We start from the raw sequence: 16,827 nt of genomic DNA on the forward strand, positions 1-16,827 counted from the left end.
AGATCCACTCAGCTTCTTTTTGCAGGAGACGAGTGTCTCTATCCCCGCCCCTAGGGAGAGGTGGTACGTGGTCAATAAGCTTAAATCTGAGGCCAGCGACAGAGTGACCCTCCTCCATGAAATGTCTGGCCACCGGCTGATCACTCTTCCCTTTTTCAATTGCTGTCCGGATCGCACTCCTGTGGTTGGCCATCCTTTTCTTGATGTCGTCAGAGGTCTTACCAATATAGAACAGTCCACATCTGCAATTCAACATATATATGACAAATTTCGTAGTGCACGTCAGATAGTGCCTAATCTTGTAGGTTGTAGGACTTATCCTGCCCTTCTTATGTAGGATGTTGGGGGTACTCTCCATGCGGCCATTAGTGACCTTTGACTAACCAGAGTCACAGAGGGACTATTGTATGTCATACATACTCCGTCCACGTAACCCATACCCCCTCCTAATTTTGAACATATCATACTCTTCTTGGAGCTGGCCGTATTACGAGTTTCTGGCCGGGAGGAATGGGTGATGTTTAGTTATGATGTGTCTGGGGATTATATAATTCTGTTTTGCAAAATGTATTTTTCTAGATGTGGTTTGTTTTCTTTATGTTTATTTTAACTGCTCGTGCAACTGCTTGGAGCAAGTTTGGATCTTACTCAGGTTTCATTGATGCATTTATTCTGTGGGTGCCATCCTGATAGTTTATGACACTCCACTGTGATGTGGTGGGCCTTGTCCCACCGGAACCAATCAAAATGTAGATCCCATGGCTGAGCGGTATGAGTGCTTCTGATCCTTTATGGGGGCCTATATGCAATACGGGCTTTGTCACTTTACTATCTACAATATGAACTTGCCTATCTATCGTTGGCCTATTATGTTGTCCCTGACTTCTTTTATCTAATTTACCCCTGCACGGATGTGTGTATACCATATGTGAGCACAGACGCTGCGCTAAGATTAACCACTGTTATGGCTAAATCCCCGTTGGTTAATAGTGCACATAGATACTTTTGGGGGCTTGTCCACTAGAACCAATAAGAACATAGTTGGGTCTCATCGGGGGCGGTTCGGGCCGGCGCGATACGCATGCGCATTACTTAATACGTACGGCATACGGGGCACACTGTAAGCTCTGACACAGGACTGCATCTGATGGCTGCTCTGGGCCACAGTTAGGATCGGGTTGGACGATTAGATTATCCTCAACGCCTGTTACCCTGCCAGATAGCTACTTATGGGGAGTTCAAATAACATATTTGCCCTATGTTTAGGATTAATGATCATTGTATAGCCGGATCGTGACTATAGCAGTATAATGTGCAGTAGTAGACAGGTTTGACACATATAACAGTTATTGATGGTTACACTCTGGTCTTTTAACTATGGCAAATAGGATTTGTTTATACAGCCTAAGGCTGAATGGCATTGTATCAGATCTCCGTGTATGATATACACTAACAAGCACTGTTCTAATCTATATTATTCTAGGGCTCTATACTGTACAGTTTAAAGGATCCTTAGCTTAGCTGCCCATATATCAGGATCATTTGTGTATATATTTATTTGTGTGGGCTCTGTGACATGACTATTGCGTAGTTGCCATGGCAACCAGTTTTGGCGGTTTTTGCACAAGGGGGAGGGGTTTATGTAGCTTTAAATGTTTGTTGCACTTGTATGTTGTTGGTCTGATGAAGGGGAGCATTCCCCGAAACGTTACCGATTAAACCATCTGTTTAAGTTAAGCCCAGAGAGTGCTGTTTTCTTTTCTACTACATTTCACCTACTCTAGCACCCTGGCTCTTGGAAAAGTGTTTGTGAGAGTGCAACTGATTCATCTTTGCTTATATATATATATACATACACAGTATATGTATGTATGTATGTATATATATATATATATATATATATATATATACTGTGTATGTATATATATATATATATATATATAAATTCCTCATCAACAACCACACTCTCCGGTTTTAATTGCAGAATCAAAACTTTATTTTGTGACGTTTCGGGGGTTTCCCCCTTTCTCAAACAAAAAAAACAGAACCAAAAAAATGTGAGTGTTTGTTTCTGGAACTTGTATATATATATATATATATATATATATATAAATAAATATATACTGTGTATATATATATATATATATATATATATATATATACACACACACACACAAATATATATATATATACACACACATATATATATATATATACATACACACACACACATATATACAGGTGGCCCTCAGTTTACAACGGTTCAATTTGCACCGTTTCAGAATAACAACCTTTTTTCCAGTCATGTAACTGCTATTGAAAAGCATTCAGAAGCAGTGCATTGATTAAAATAGCCAGTAGGTGGAGCTGTCCACTTGTGGTGCAACAAAGTCAAGCAAGTGAAGTCTGTGTTGTGTGATTATTTTATTCGGTTTATAATGCTGTTTAGCAAATGTTTTGTTCATTTAACTTAGTTTAATTATATATTCTGTGTTGTGTGATTATTTTATTAGGTTTATAATGATGTTTCGCATTTAAAGTCTTCATTTCAAAGCTTTAAAAATAATGTATTAGGTGTTACTTATGAAAATTTTGAGAGGGGCCTGGAACCTAACTCCCTCACTTCCCATTGACTTACATGATGAATTAGGTTTCAATTTACAACAGTTACGATTTACAACCATTCCTTCTGGAACTTAACCCCGGCGTAAACTGAGGGCTACCTTATATATATATATATATATATATATACACACACATATACTGTATATATATATATATATATATATATATATATATAAAACAGAATTTATGCTTACCTGATAAATTACTTTCTCTTACAGGTGTATTCAGTCCACGGCTTCATCAAAGAGAGCACACAGCAAAGCTGTCCATATAGCTCCCCTCAGGCTCCGCCCCCCCCAGTCATTCGACCGACGGTTAGGAGAAAAAGGAGAACCATAGGGTGCAGTGGTGACTGTAGTTATTGTAAATTAAATTTAAACCTGACTTAAATATCAGGGCGGGCCGTGGACTGAATACACCTGTAAGAGAAAGTAATTTATCAGGTAAGCATAAATTCTGTTTTCTCTTACTTGGTGTATTCAGTCCACGGCTTCATCCTTACTTGTGGGATACCAATACCAAAGCAATAGGACACGGATGAAGGGAGGGAACAAGTCAGGTAACCTAAACGGAAGGCACCACTGCTTGCAAAACGTTTCTCCCAAAAATAGCCTCCGAAGAAGCAAAAGTATCGAATTTGTAAAATTTGGCAAATGTATGCAGTGAAGACCAAGTCGCTGCCTTACAAATCTGTTCAACAGAAGCCTCATTCTTGAAAGCCCATGTGGAAGCCACAGCTCTAGTGGAATGAGCTGTAATTCGTTCAGGAGGCTGCTTACCAGCAGTCTCATAAGCCAATCGGATGATGCTTTTCAGCCAGAATGAAAGAGAGGTAGCAGTCGCTTTCTGACCTCTCCTCTTACCGGAATAGACAACAAACAAGGATGATGTTTGTCTGAAATCCTTTGTTGCCTTTAAATAGAACTTTAAAGCACGAACCACATCAAGATTGTGCAACAGTCGTTCCGTCTTAGAAACTGGATTAGGGCACAGAGAAGGAACAATAATTTCCTGGTTAATATTCTTATTAGAAACCACCTTCGGAAGGAAACCAGGTTTAGTACGCAAAACAACCTTATCTGCATGGAACACCAGATAGGGTGAATCACACTGTAAAGCAGATAATTCTGAAACTCTTCGAGCAGAAGAGATAGCTACTAAAAACAAAACTTTCCAAGATAATAACTTGATATCTATGGAATGTAAAGGTTCAAACGGAACCCCTTGAAGAACTGAAAGAACTAAGTTTAGACTCCATGGAGGAGCCACAGGGCTGTCGAAAGGCTTGATTCTAACTAAGGCCTGTGCAAACGCATGAACGTCTGGTACAACTGCCAGACGCCTGTGTAACAGAATAGATAGAGCAGATATCTGTCCTTTTAAGGAACTAGCTGACAGACCTTTCTCCAAACCTTCTTGGAGAAAAGACAATATCCTTGGAATCCTAACTTTACTCCACGAGTAACCCTTGGATTCACACCAACAAAGATATTTCCGCCATATCTTATGGTAAATTTTCCTGGTGACAGGCTTTCTGGCCTGTATCAGAGTATCTATAACTGATTCAGAGAAACCCGCTTAGCTAGGATTAAGCGTTCAATCTCCAAGCAGTCAGTTGCAGAGAAACTAGATTTGGATGCTTGAAAGGACCTTGGATTAGAACAGGGGTGTCCAAACTTTTTTGGAAGAGTGCCAGATTTCATGAAGTGAACATGTGCGAGGGCCGACCATTTTACCTGATATTCTTTGAACCATTTTAAAATAAATACAAATTAACTATTTTATGCAAAGTTTATTGAAAACGGCATACTTTTACATTTTGTGACTTGGATGACAAATCTAAACAGGTGTTAAATCACTCTGCCTTTAATATAAAAAAACAGGAAGCTGAAATATGTCAGGAACATTGTAAAGTACATTACACAAACTAATAAAGGTTGTCTGTCAACTTTTAAGTTCAGAAAATGTGAACAGGAACATAACACCAAGTATACATGTGTTCAAATATATTTATAACAACGTTTCTCCCAAGAAAAAGCTGTGTATGCTGTGTCTTTTATGTTTTTACATTGAATGACATGTCATAAATTGAACTTTTTATACCTTGAAATATCTCCTTGCTTATTCCTGTGCGTCCGAGATCTCGCGAGATTTGGACTTTCCCCTTCTTCCTGTGCCGGCTGATGACGTCAAACCAGAGATCTCATGAGTCCTGAGCGGCGCTCGGGGACTCACTGAGCGGCGCTCTGGGACTTAACTGAGCGGCGGTCGGGGACTCACTGGGGGGCCGTATAATGTATATTTGTAAAATTGTCTGTGGGGCCATATCAGTCCGGTACTCGTGCCGCAATTGGCCCGCGGGCCGGACTTTGGACATGCCTGGATTAGAAGATCCTGCCTCGATGGAAGCTTCCATGGTGGGACCAATGACATGTCCACTAGGTCTGCATACCAAGTCCTGCGTGGCCACGCAGGCGCTATAAGAATTACCGAAGGCTTCTCCTGTTTGATTCTGGCTATTAGCCGAGGGAGAAGAGGAAACGGTGGAAAGACATAAGCTAGACTGAATGACCAAGGCGCTATTAATGCATCTATCAATGCCGCCTTGGGATCCGTAAAGGGGAAGTTTGGTGTTCTGATGGGACGCCATCAGATCCAACTCTGGAATGCCCCAAATCTGATGAATTTGGCCTCTGCTAGTTGAGGCCACGCCTGGAGCGTGTTGAAAATCGCTCTCAGCTCCAAAATGTTTATCGGGAGAAGAGATTCTTCCCGAGACCATAGTCCCTGAGCCTTCAGGGAGTTCCAGGCCGCACCCCAGCCTACCAGACTGGCATCGGTCGTGTCAATGATCCACTACGGTCTGCGGAAACTCATTCCCTGAGACAGGTGATCTTGGGACAACCACCAGAGAAGAGAGTCTCTGGTTTTTAGGTCCATTTGAATTTGAGGAGATAAATCTGCGTAATCTCCATTCCACTGTTTGAGCATGCACAGTTGCAGTGGTCTGAGATGGATTCGGGCGAAAGGGACTACATCCATCGCCGCAACCATTAAACCAATTACTTCCATGCACTGAGCCACGGAAGGCCGAGGAATGGAATGAAGAACTCGGCAAGTATTCAACAGTTTTAACTTTCTGACCTCTGTCAGAAAGATTTTCATTTCTACCGAGCCTATTAATGTTCCCAGAAAGGGAACCCTTGTGAGCGGGGACAGAGAACTCTTTTCTACGTTCACTTTCCACCCGTGAGACCTTAGAAAGGCCAGAATGATGTCCGTATGAACCTTGGCTCTGTGAAAAGACGACGCCTATATTAGTATGTCGTCTAGGTAAGGTGCTACTGCAATGCCCCGCGGTCTTAGTACCGCCAAAAGGGACCCTAGCACTTTTGTGAAAATTCTGGGAGCGGTGGCCAACCCGAAAGGAAGGGCCACGAACTGGTAATGTTTGTCCAGAAAGGCGAACTTTAGGAACCGATGGTGATCTTTGTGGATAGGTATATGTAGGTATGCATCCTTAAGATCCACGGTAGTCATATATTGACTTTCCTGGATCATCTGCAAGATTGTCCGAATGGTTTCCATCTTGAAAGACGGAACTCTGAGGAATTTGTTTAGAATTTTTAGATCCAGGATTGGCCTGAAAGTTCCTTCCTTCTTGGGAACTACAAACAGGTTTGAGTTAAAGCCCAGTCCTTGTTCTGCAAATGGAACTGGGTGTATCACTCCTATTTTTAGTAGATCTTCTACACGCCTGTTTCTTTGTTTGGTCTAAAGACAAACGAGAAAAGTGGAACCTTCCCCTTGGGGGAGAGTCCTTGAATTCTAGAAGATACCCCTGAGCAACTATTTCTAATGCTCAGGGGTCCGGAACATCTCTTGCCCAAGCCTGAGCAAAGAGAGAAAGTCTGCCCCCTACCAGATCCGATCCCGAATCAGGGGCTACCTCTTCATGCTGTCTTGGTAGCAGGAGCAGGCTTCTTGGCCTGTTTACCCTTATTCCAGCCCTGCAAGGGTCTCCAGGTTGCCTTGGGCTGGGAAGCGTTATCTTGCTTTGCGGCAGCAGAGGTTGCAGCAGGTCCGCTCCTATAGTTGCGAAAGGAGCGAAAATTAGCCTTGATTTTGGCCTTAAACGGCCTATCTTGTGGAAGGGCATGGCCCTTACCTCCAGTGATATCTGAAATAATTTCTTTCAGCTCTGGGCCGAAAAGGGTTTTCCCCTTGAAGGGAATATTTAACAGTTTTGTTTTGGATGACACATCCGCCAACCACGATTTGAGCCAAAGCACTCGTCGCGCCACAATGGCAAAACCTGAGTTTTTCGCCGCTAGTTTAGCCAATTGGAAAGCGGCATCAGTGATAAAGGAATTAGCCAGCTTTAAAGCGTGAATTCTATCCATGACCTCATCGTATGAAGTCTCCCTCTGGAGCGACTCCTCCAGGGCCTCGAACCAAAAAGCAGCTGCAGTAGTTACCGGAATAATGCAGGCAATTGGTTGAAGCAGAAAACCTTGCTGAACAAAAATTTTCTTCAGCAATCCTTCCAATTTTTTATCCATAGGATCTTTGAAAGCACAACTGTCCTCTATTGGTATAGTTGTATGCTTGGCCAGTGTTGAAACAGCCCCCTCTACCTTAGGGACCGTCTGCCACGCGTCCCGCCTAGGGTCGTTTATGGGGAACATTTTCTTAAAGATAGGTGGGGGAGCAAAAGGTACACCTGGTCTCTCCCACTCCCTAGTCACAATATCCGCCACCCTCTTTTGGATCGGAAATGCCTCAGTGTATACAGGGACCTCTAAATATCTTTCCATTTTACACAATTTTTCAGGGACCACCATGGGGTCACAATCATCCAGCGTAGCTAAAACCTCCTTAAGCAGGACGCGGAGGTGTTCCAGCTTAAATTTAAACGCTAAGGAATCTGAATCTGCCTGCTGAGAAACTTTTCCTGTGTCAGAAATTTCTCCCTCAGACAGCCCTTCCCTCACTGCTACCTCTGAGTTTTGTGAGGGTACTACAGATAAATTATCCAAAGCTTCAGATTGCTCATCATCTGTATTTAAAACTGAGCTATCGCGCTTTCTTGGGAAAACAGGCAGTTTGGATAAAAATGCTGCAAGGGAATTATCCATTACTGCTGCTAATTGCTGTAAAGTAATAGGGGCCAATGCGCTAGAGGTACTAGGCATCGCTTGCACGGGCATAACTGGTGTAGACACATGGGGGGAGGAAGGAGGACTATCCTCATTACCCTCCGTTAAGGAATCATCTTGGGCAGCATTTTTAATTGTCACTGGATGATCCTTAAAATGCTTAGATGTTTTTGCACACTTTAAACATAAATGCAATGGGGGTACTGCCATGGCTTTTGAACATAAAGAACAAGGTCTATCTGAAGGCTCAGACATGTTTGACAGACTCAGACAACACTAGAATATTGAAAAAAATACTTTTTGAAAAAACGTTACTGTCTCTTTAAATATTAAAAAGGCACACACTTTTTTACCAAATCATCAAAAAACATCCGATCTTAATGACATTTTTACCACATGATCCTGCCTTGAAATGATTGCACACAAATCGTTTAACCCCTTAATGCCCAAACCGGAGCAAAATGAAGTAAATACCCGGTTTAACCCACTACAGTACTATGCCACAGTCTTTGCTGTGGCTTTACCTTCCTTTAGGGTTATTTGCAGGTGTAAATTAAGCCTCCCTGAAGTCCTCTTGTACTCTAAAGGCTCTGCACATGAAGCTGCGTGGAGCTGTGTTGCAAATTAACTGTGCAATTGAGGCGCGAAAATGAGGCCCCCTCCTCCCTTCTCCAGAGTTATGGGGCCTTTCTGAGTCAGATTAGCTGTCTTATAATATGCCAGGCGTAAAAAAGTCCCCAAAAAGTGCTTTCAACGTTTAAAAACGCTTAAAAAATATAGGATTACCTTAATAAAGTAATCGATTTAGCCTATCACAGTGTCTACCAGTATTAAAGCCCTTAACTGAAGCCATCATTCTATACTGTGTCTCAGAAAATGGCTTACCTTCCCTCATGGGATATCTGTCAGTCTTCTAGCACTACCAGGTCTTGTTAGAAAAAATGACTGAACATACCTTAAGCAGTATAAGCCTGCAAACTGTTCCCCCCAACTGAAGTTCTCCTGTACTCAACAGTCCTGTGTGGGAACAGCCATGGATTTTAGTTACAACATGCTAAAATCTTTTTCCTCTCAGCAGAAATCTTCATTTTCTGCCTCAGAGTAAATAGTACAAACCGGCACTATTTCAAAATAACAAACTTTTGATTGAAGAAATAAAAACTACAAATCTAACACCACATACTCTTTACCCTCCTGTGGAGATGCTACTTGTTAGAGCGGCAAAGAGAATGACTGGGGGGGCGGAGCCTGAGGGGAGCTATATGGACAGCTTTGCTGTGTGCTCTCTTTGCCACTTCCTGTAGGGATTGAGAATATCCCACAAGTAAGGATGAAGCCGTGGACTGAATACACCAAGTAAGAGAAATATATATATATATATATATATATATATATATATATATATATATATATATATATATATAAAAACAAGGGTTTGGGAAGTATAGTAAATGCCAAGGTAAAAACTAGACTGGAGGCGCTAGTTGTTGCACTGTAATGTTATAATAAGTAAAGCTGCTGGAGTAAACCTAAAATGTATGTATGTATTACCCTCTAGTACATTCACACAGTGCAATGTAAGTTCAAAAAGATGTGTGGCTAGATTTAGAGTTCTGCGGCAAATGGGGTGCGTTAGCTAAGCGTGCTTTTTTTTCCCCGCACCTTTTAAATACCGCTGGTATTTAGAGTTCACAGAAGGGCTGCATTAGTCTCCAAAAAAGGGAGCGTAGAGCATATTTACCGCCACTTCAACTCTCGATACCAGCGGTGCTTATGGACGCGGCCAGCTTCAAAAACGTGCTCGTGCACGATTCCCCCATAGGAAACAATGGGGCTGTTTGAGCTGAAAAAAAACCTAACACCTGCAAAAAAGCAGCGTTAAGCTCCTAACGCAGCCCCATTGTATCCTATGGGGAAACACTTCCTAAGTCTGCACCTAACACCCTAACATGTACCCCGAGTCTAAACACCCCTAGCCTTACACTTATTAACCCCTAATCTGCTGCCCCAGCTATCGCTGACCCCTGCATATTATTATTAACCCCTAATCTGCCGCTCCGTACACCGCCGCAACCTACATTATACCTATGTACACCTAATCTGCTGCCCCTAACACCGCCGACCCCTATATTATATTTATTAACCCCTAATCTGTCGCCCCCAACGTCGCCTCCACCTACCTACATTTATTAACCCCTAATCTGCCAACCGGAGCTCGCCGCTACTCTAATAAATGTATTAACCCCTAAAGCTAAGTCTAACCCTAACATTAACACCCCCCTAAGTTAAATATAAACCTAAATCTAACGAAATAAATTAACTCTTATTAAATAAATTAATCCTATTTAAAGCTAAATACTTACTTATAAAATAAACCTTAATATAGCTACAATATAAATTATAATTATATTGTAGCTATTTTAGGATTCATATTTATTTTACAGGCAACTTTGTAATTATTTTAACCAGGTACAATAGCTATTAAATATTTAATAACTATTTAATAGTTACCTAGTTAAAATAATTACAAAATTACCTGTAAAATAAAACCTAACCTAAGTTACAATTAAACCTAACACTACACTATCAATAAATAAATTAAATAAACTACCTACAATTATCTACAATTAAACCTAACACTACACTATCAATAAATAAATTAAATAAAATACCTACAAATAAATACAATTAAATAAACTAACTAAAGTACAAAAAATAAAAAACAACTAAGTTACAAAAAATAATTAGAAAAATAACAACAATTTTAAACTAATTACACCTACTCTAAGCCCCCTAATAAAATAACAAAGACCTCCAAACTAAAAAAATGCCCTACCCTATTCTAAAATTAAAATAGAAAAGCTCTTTTACCTTACCAGCCCTTAAAAGGGCCATTTGCGGGGCATGCCCCAAAGAATTCAGCTCTTTTGCCTGGAGAAAAAAAACATACAATACCCCCCCCCCAACATTACAACCCACCACCCACATACTCCTAATCTAACCCAAACCCCCCTTAAATAAACCTAACACTAAGCCCCTGAAGATCTTCCTACCTTATCTTCACCACACCAGGTATCACACCGATCCGTCCTGGCTCCGATGTCTTGATCCAAGCCCAAGCGGGGGGCTGAAGACATCCATCCTCCGGCTGAAGTCTTGATCCAAGCGGGCAGAAGAGGACATCCGGACCGGCAAACATCTGCATCCAAGCCGCATCTTCTATGTTCTTCCATCCGATGACGACCGGCTGATCTTCAAGACCTCCACCGCGGATCCATCCTCTTCTTCCGACGACTAGACGACGAATGAAGGTTCCTTTAAGGGACGTCATCCAAGATGGCGTCCCTCGAATTCCGATTGGCTGATAGGATTCTATCAGCCAATCGGAATTAAGGTAGGAAAATTCTGATTGGCTGATGGAATCAGCCAATCAGATTCAAATTCAATCCGATTGGCTGATCCGATCAGCCAATCAGATTGAGCTCGCATTCTATTGGCTGATCGGAGCAGCCAATAGAATGCGGTTAATAAATATAATATAGGGGTCGGCGGTGTTAGGGGCAGCAGATTAGGGGTACATAGGGATAACGTAGGTTTGCGGCGGTGTACGGAGCGGCAGATTAGGGGTTAATAATAATATGCAGGGGTCAGTGATAGCGGGGGCGGCAGATTAGGGGTTAATAAATATAATATAGGGGTCGGCGGTGTTAGGGGCAGCAGATTAGGGGTACATAGGGATAACGTAGGTTGCGGCGTTGTACAGAGCGGCAGATTAGGGGTTAATAATAATATGCAGGGGTCAGCGATAGCGGGGGCAGCAGATTAGGGGTTAATAAATATAATATAGGGGTCGGCGGTATTAGGGGCAGCAGATTAGGGGTACATAGGGATAACGTAGGTGGCGGCGGTGTGCGGTCGGCAGATTAGGGGTTAAAAAATTTTAATAGAGTGGCAGCGATGTGGGGGGGCCTCGGTTTAGGGGTACATAGGTAGTTTATGGGTGTTAGTGTACTTTAGAGCACAGTAGTTAAGAGCTTTATAAACCGGAGTTAGCCCAGAAAGCTCTTAACTACTGACTTTTTTCTGCGGCTGGAGTTTTGTCGTTAGATTTCTAACGCTCACTTCAGCCAAGACTCTAAATACCAGCGTTAGAAAGATCCCATTGAAAAGATAGGATACGCAAATGGCGTAGGGGGATCTGCGGTATGGAAAAGTCGCGGCTGAAAAGTGAGCGTTAGACCCTTTCTTGACTGACTCCAAATACCAGCTGTAGCCCAAAACCAGCGTTAGGAGCCTCTAACGATGGTTTTGACGGCTACCGCCAAACTCTAAATCTAGCCGGTGGTGAACTGCACAGCGCTAAACCCAAATGGATAAACCTAAAAGGCTCAGGAATATTTACAAATTAGCACACAAACAGAATGCTTTGAACAAATAGTAGTGAACATAAAAATAAAGTAATAGAATCAAAATCTGAGTTCAAAAATGCCACTAAGGATGTATCTAATATGTTGCACTGATTTTAAAGATTGTATCTTTCAAATGCATATATATAGTGGACAACCTGACAATCAAACTCCTGATATAAGGGTCCTAATATATCTTAATAATATTAACATAAAGTATGTTAGATAATATCTATGGTAACTCTAAATAGTGGAGTACAGGTAAATGTCCATAAATACATGTGGTGGTTGAAGAAAAGTGATCAAAGTTTGTATTAACAGCACAATCACTTAAGATCCAGTATCCTACTGCTGGCTCACTATCTACTTACATCCAAAACCCTCAATCTTATGAGGTAAGGAATAGGTGACGATACGTGGGTAAAGATGAAAACGCCTTCCCTGGGGAGTACAGATCCTCAGCTTGTTAGTAGCGGGATCCCATCTGGCACTTTACTTAGGTCCAGCGGTGATTTTTCTCTCTCCGGTATGTTTATAGTGAAGAGGAGAAGAAACCGCACATAGTGTAATATCGTTTTTTAAATAACTTATTTATTGAATACAGAACAAGGGTACTCACAAGTGTAACCTCAATCTGTATGAGGTATCGTAACAGCGTTGTACAAATGCAGTAAAATAACAACGTCCACAACGTCCAATAAAGAACAGCTGGAGCAGCCGAATTCAACACCCAAATAGCAGCCTGACGCGTTTCAAAGTTTGTATAACTTCATCAGAGGCGGTCTGACCGGAGAGAGAAAAATCACAGCTGGACCTAAGTAAAGTGCCGGATGGGATCACGCTACTAACAAGCTGACGATCTGTACTCCCCCAGGGAAGGCGTTTTCATCTTTACTCACGTATCGTCACCTATTCCTTACCTCATAAGATTGAGGTATCTATCTATCTAAGGTGTTTTCATTTTGGACTACCAATTATATAGTACAGCACTACTTAATAACTAGGTCTAGAATAATGGGCTTCTGAGGAGGCAAAAAGGAGGAAATTCACACTCTATGTGCAGCTCTTCTGTACAAGAAACTTTAAGAATGTAAATGAATTGCCCAGATAAAAACATACTGGGAACATACTTCGACTCACTTCTTAAAACTATGTGTAATGCTATAAAGTATAAATCAATATGTCATAGATATTTCAGATAATGTTTATACAAGGTTATCTTGTTAAAAAATAATAATAATAATTATGCTTTCTATTTATCTTGCTCTTTTATGTTTTTTTGCAGATAATCCTGGCACTGTGTTGGTTAGTGATTCTATGACACAGTCTGATGATACGTTGTTTGAGAATGATGCAACACGTCAGATTAATAAAGAGTCTGACTTTATCTGCCTATATTCCTGCACCCCAGGTACTTAGAATGATACACGAGTAACAGATATTCCTTGGTGCACATTTTAATATGGATTATTCATATGGTAACTAAGATTATGTTTACGCATGTTTCTGTTGACTTATTATGCTTTCCTTTTTTTTTTTTTTTTTTTTTTTTATTCTACAAAGGACTTAGTTCAGGATCCTACATAAAGCTCACAAATTTTACTAATAGGCATCGGTGCCCACTGGGTGTAAGGGGGGGGACAATGCCCCCAGGTGGTGTTTGACCCTGGGGATAGGCAGTAAAATTGCCAGCCTATATAGACAGGTTTAGAGTGTTAAATGTTCTACGGCCCTGAAACTGTGCCATTGATAATCCATACATTATCAAAGCGTCTTATAACATGGCTTTAAAGGGACAGTCTCCTCCAGAATTTTTATTGTTTAAAAAGATAGATAATCCCTTCATTTCCCATTCCCCAATTTTGCATAATCAACATAGTTATATACAGGGAGTGCAGAATTATTAGGCAAATGAGTATTTTGACGACATCATCCTCTTTATGCATGTTGTCTTACTCCAAGCTGTATAGGCTCGAAAGCCTACTACCAATTAAGCATATTAGGTGATGTGCATCTCTGTAATGAGAAGGGGTGTGGTCTAATGATATCAACACCCTATATCAGGTGTGCATAATTATTAGGCAACTTCCTTTCCTTTGGCAAAATGGGTCAAAAGAAGGACTTGACAGGCTCAGAAAAGTAAAAAATAGTGAGATATCTTGCAGAGGGATGCAGCACTCTTAAAATTGCAAAGCTTCTGAAGCGTGATCATCGAACAATCAAGCGCTTCATTCAAAATAGTCAACAGGGTCGCAAGAAGCGTGTGGAAAAACCAAGGCGCAAAATAACTGCCCATGAACTGAGAAAAGTCAAGCGTGCAGCTGCCAAGATGCCACTTGCCACCAGTTTGGCCATATTTCAGAGCTGCAACATCACTGGAGTGCCCAAAAGCACAAGGTGTGCAATACTCAGAGACATGGCCAAGGTAAGAAAGGCTGAAAGACGACCACCACTGAACAAGACACACAAGCTGAAACGTCAAGACTGGGCCAAGAAATATCTCAAGACTGATTTTTCTAAGGTTTTATGGACTGATGAAATGAGAGTGAGTCTTGATGGGCCAGATGGATGGGCCCGTGGCTGGATTGGTAAAGGGCAGAGAGCTCCAGTCCGACTCAGATGCCAGCAAGGTGGAGGTGGAGTACTGGTTTGGGCTGGTATCATCAAAGATGAGCTTGTGGGGCCTTTTCGGGTTGAGGATGGAGTCAAGCTCAACTCCCAGTCCTACTGCCAGTTTCTGGAAGACACCTTCTTTAAGCAGTGGTACAGGAAGAAGTCTGCATCCTTCAAGAAAAACATGATTTTCATGCAGGACAATGCTCCATCACACGCGTCCAAGTACTCCACAGCGTGGCTGGCAAGAAAGGGTATAAAAGAAGAAAATCTAATGACATGGCCTCCTTGTTCACCTGATCTGAACCCCATTGAGAACCTGTGGTCCATCATCAAATGTGAGATTTACAAGGAGGGAAAACAGTACACCTCTCTGAACAGTGTCTGGGAGGCTGTGGTTGCTGCTGCACGCAATGTTGATGGTGAACAGATCAAAACACTGACAGAATCCATGGATGGCAGGCTTTTGAGTGTCCTTGCAAAGAAAGGTGGCTATATTGGTCACTGATTTGTTTTTGTTTTGTTTTTGAATGTCAGAAATGTATATTTGTGAATGTTGAGATGTTATATTGGTTTCACTGGTAAAAATAAATAATTGAAATGGGTATATATTTGATTTTTGTTAAGTTGCCTAATAATTATGCACAGTAATAGTCACCTGCACACACAGATATCCCCCTAAAATAGCTATAACTAAAAACTACTTCCAAAACTATTCAGCTTTGATATTAATGAGTTTTTTGGGTTCATTGAGAACATGGTTGTTGTTCAATAATAAAATTAATCCTCAAAAATACAACTTGCCTAATAATTCTGCACTCCCTGTACAGTATATACACTTTTTACCTCTGTGATTACCTTGTATCTTAGCCTCTGCAGACTGCACTCTTATTTCAGTTTTTTTGACAGACATGCATTTTAGCCAATCAGTGTTATTTCATAAATAACTCCACGAGAGTGAGCACAATGTTATCTATATGGCACACATGAACTAGCACTATCTAGCTGTGAAAAACTGTGCGCTAAGATAAGATGCGGTCTTCAAGGGTTTAGAAATTAGCATATGAACCTACCTCGGTTAATCGTTCAATAAAGAATACCAAAGTAAATTTGATGATAAAAGTAAATTTGAAAGTTGTTTAAAGGGATAGTAAACCCATTTTTTTTCTTTCATGATTCAGATAGAGCATGCAATTTTAATCAACTTTATAATTTACTCCTATTATCAATTTTTCTTCGCTACTGAAATTCTATTGGCTTATTTGAATTTTAGAAGCTCTCATCTTATTGGCTGATTTGAATTTACAAAATCATATCAGCCAATAGGAATGCAAGGGCAATGCAAAAGAGCTAAATGCCCTTTTCAGGGCAATGGGTAGATTAGGTTTTTTTAGATAGTTATTTTTTATTTTGTGGGTTTGGGGGGGTGGGGGTTTGTAATGTTAGTGGGTCTTTGTATTTTTTTTCCAGGTAAAAGAGCTGTTTAACTTAGGGCAATGCCCTACAAAATGCCCTTGTAAGGGCTATTGGTAGTTTATTAGAGACTAAGGCCTAGATTTGGAGTTCGGCGGTAAAAGGGCTGTTAACGCTCCGCGGGTTTTTTTCTGGCCGCACCATAAATTTAACTCTGGTATCGAGAGTTCAAACAAATGCTGCGTTAGGCTCCAAAAAAGGAGCGTAGAGCATATTTACCGCAAATGCAACTCTCGATACCAGAGTTGCTTACGGACGCGGCCGGCATCAAAAACGTGCTCGTGCACGATTCTCCCATAGGAAACAATAGGGCTGTTTGAGCTGAAAAAAAACCTAACACCTGCAAAAAAGCAGCGTTCAGCTCTTAACGCAGCCCCATTGTTTCCTATGGGGAAACACTTCCTACGTCTGCACCTAACACTCTAACATGTACCCCGAGTCTAAACACCCCTAACCTTACACTTATTAACCCCTAATCTGCCGCCCCCGCTATCGCTGACCCCTGCATTACACTTTTAACCCCTAATCTGCCGCTCCGTAAACCGCCGCCA

At 41.3% G+C, this 16,827-nt stretch overlaps 1 protein-coding gene across 1 annotated transcript in view; it reads left to right on the forward strand.

The window, feature by feature from the left end:
• LOC128653198 (caspase-1-A) overlaps window positions 1-16,827 on the forward strand; it is a gene marked incomplete in the record, with an annotated part of 196,297 nt that overhangs the window by 147,630 nt on the left and 31,840 nt on the right. Inside the window, 1 exon segment of the mRNA XM_053706343.1 lies at window positions 13,476-13,601. Within this exon segment, the coding sequence (XP_053562318.1) occupies window positions 13,476-13,601 (126 nt within the window).

This window comes from Bombina bombina, chromosome 3, assembly GCF_027579735.1.
Source record: "Bombina bombina isolate aBomBom1 chromosome 3, aBomBom1.pri, whole genome shotgun sequence".
NCBI classification, from domain to species: Eukaryota; Metazoa; Chordata; class Amphibia; order Anura; family Bombinatoridae; genus Bombina; species Bombina bombina.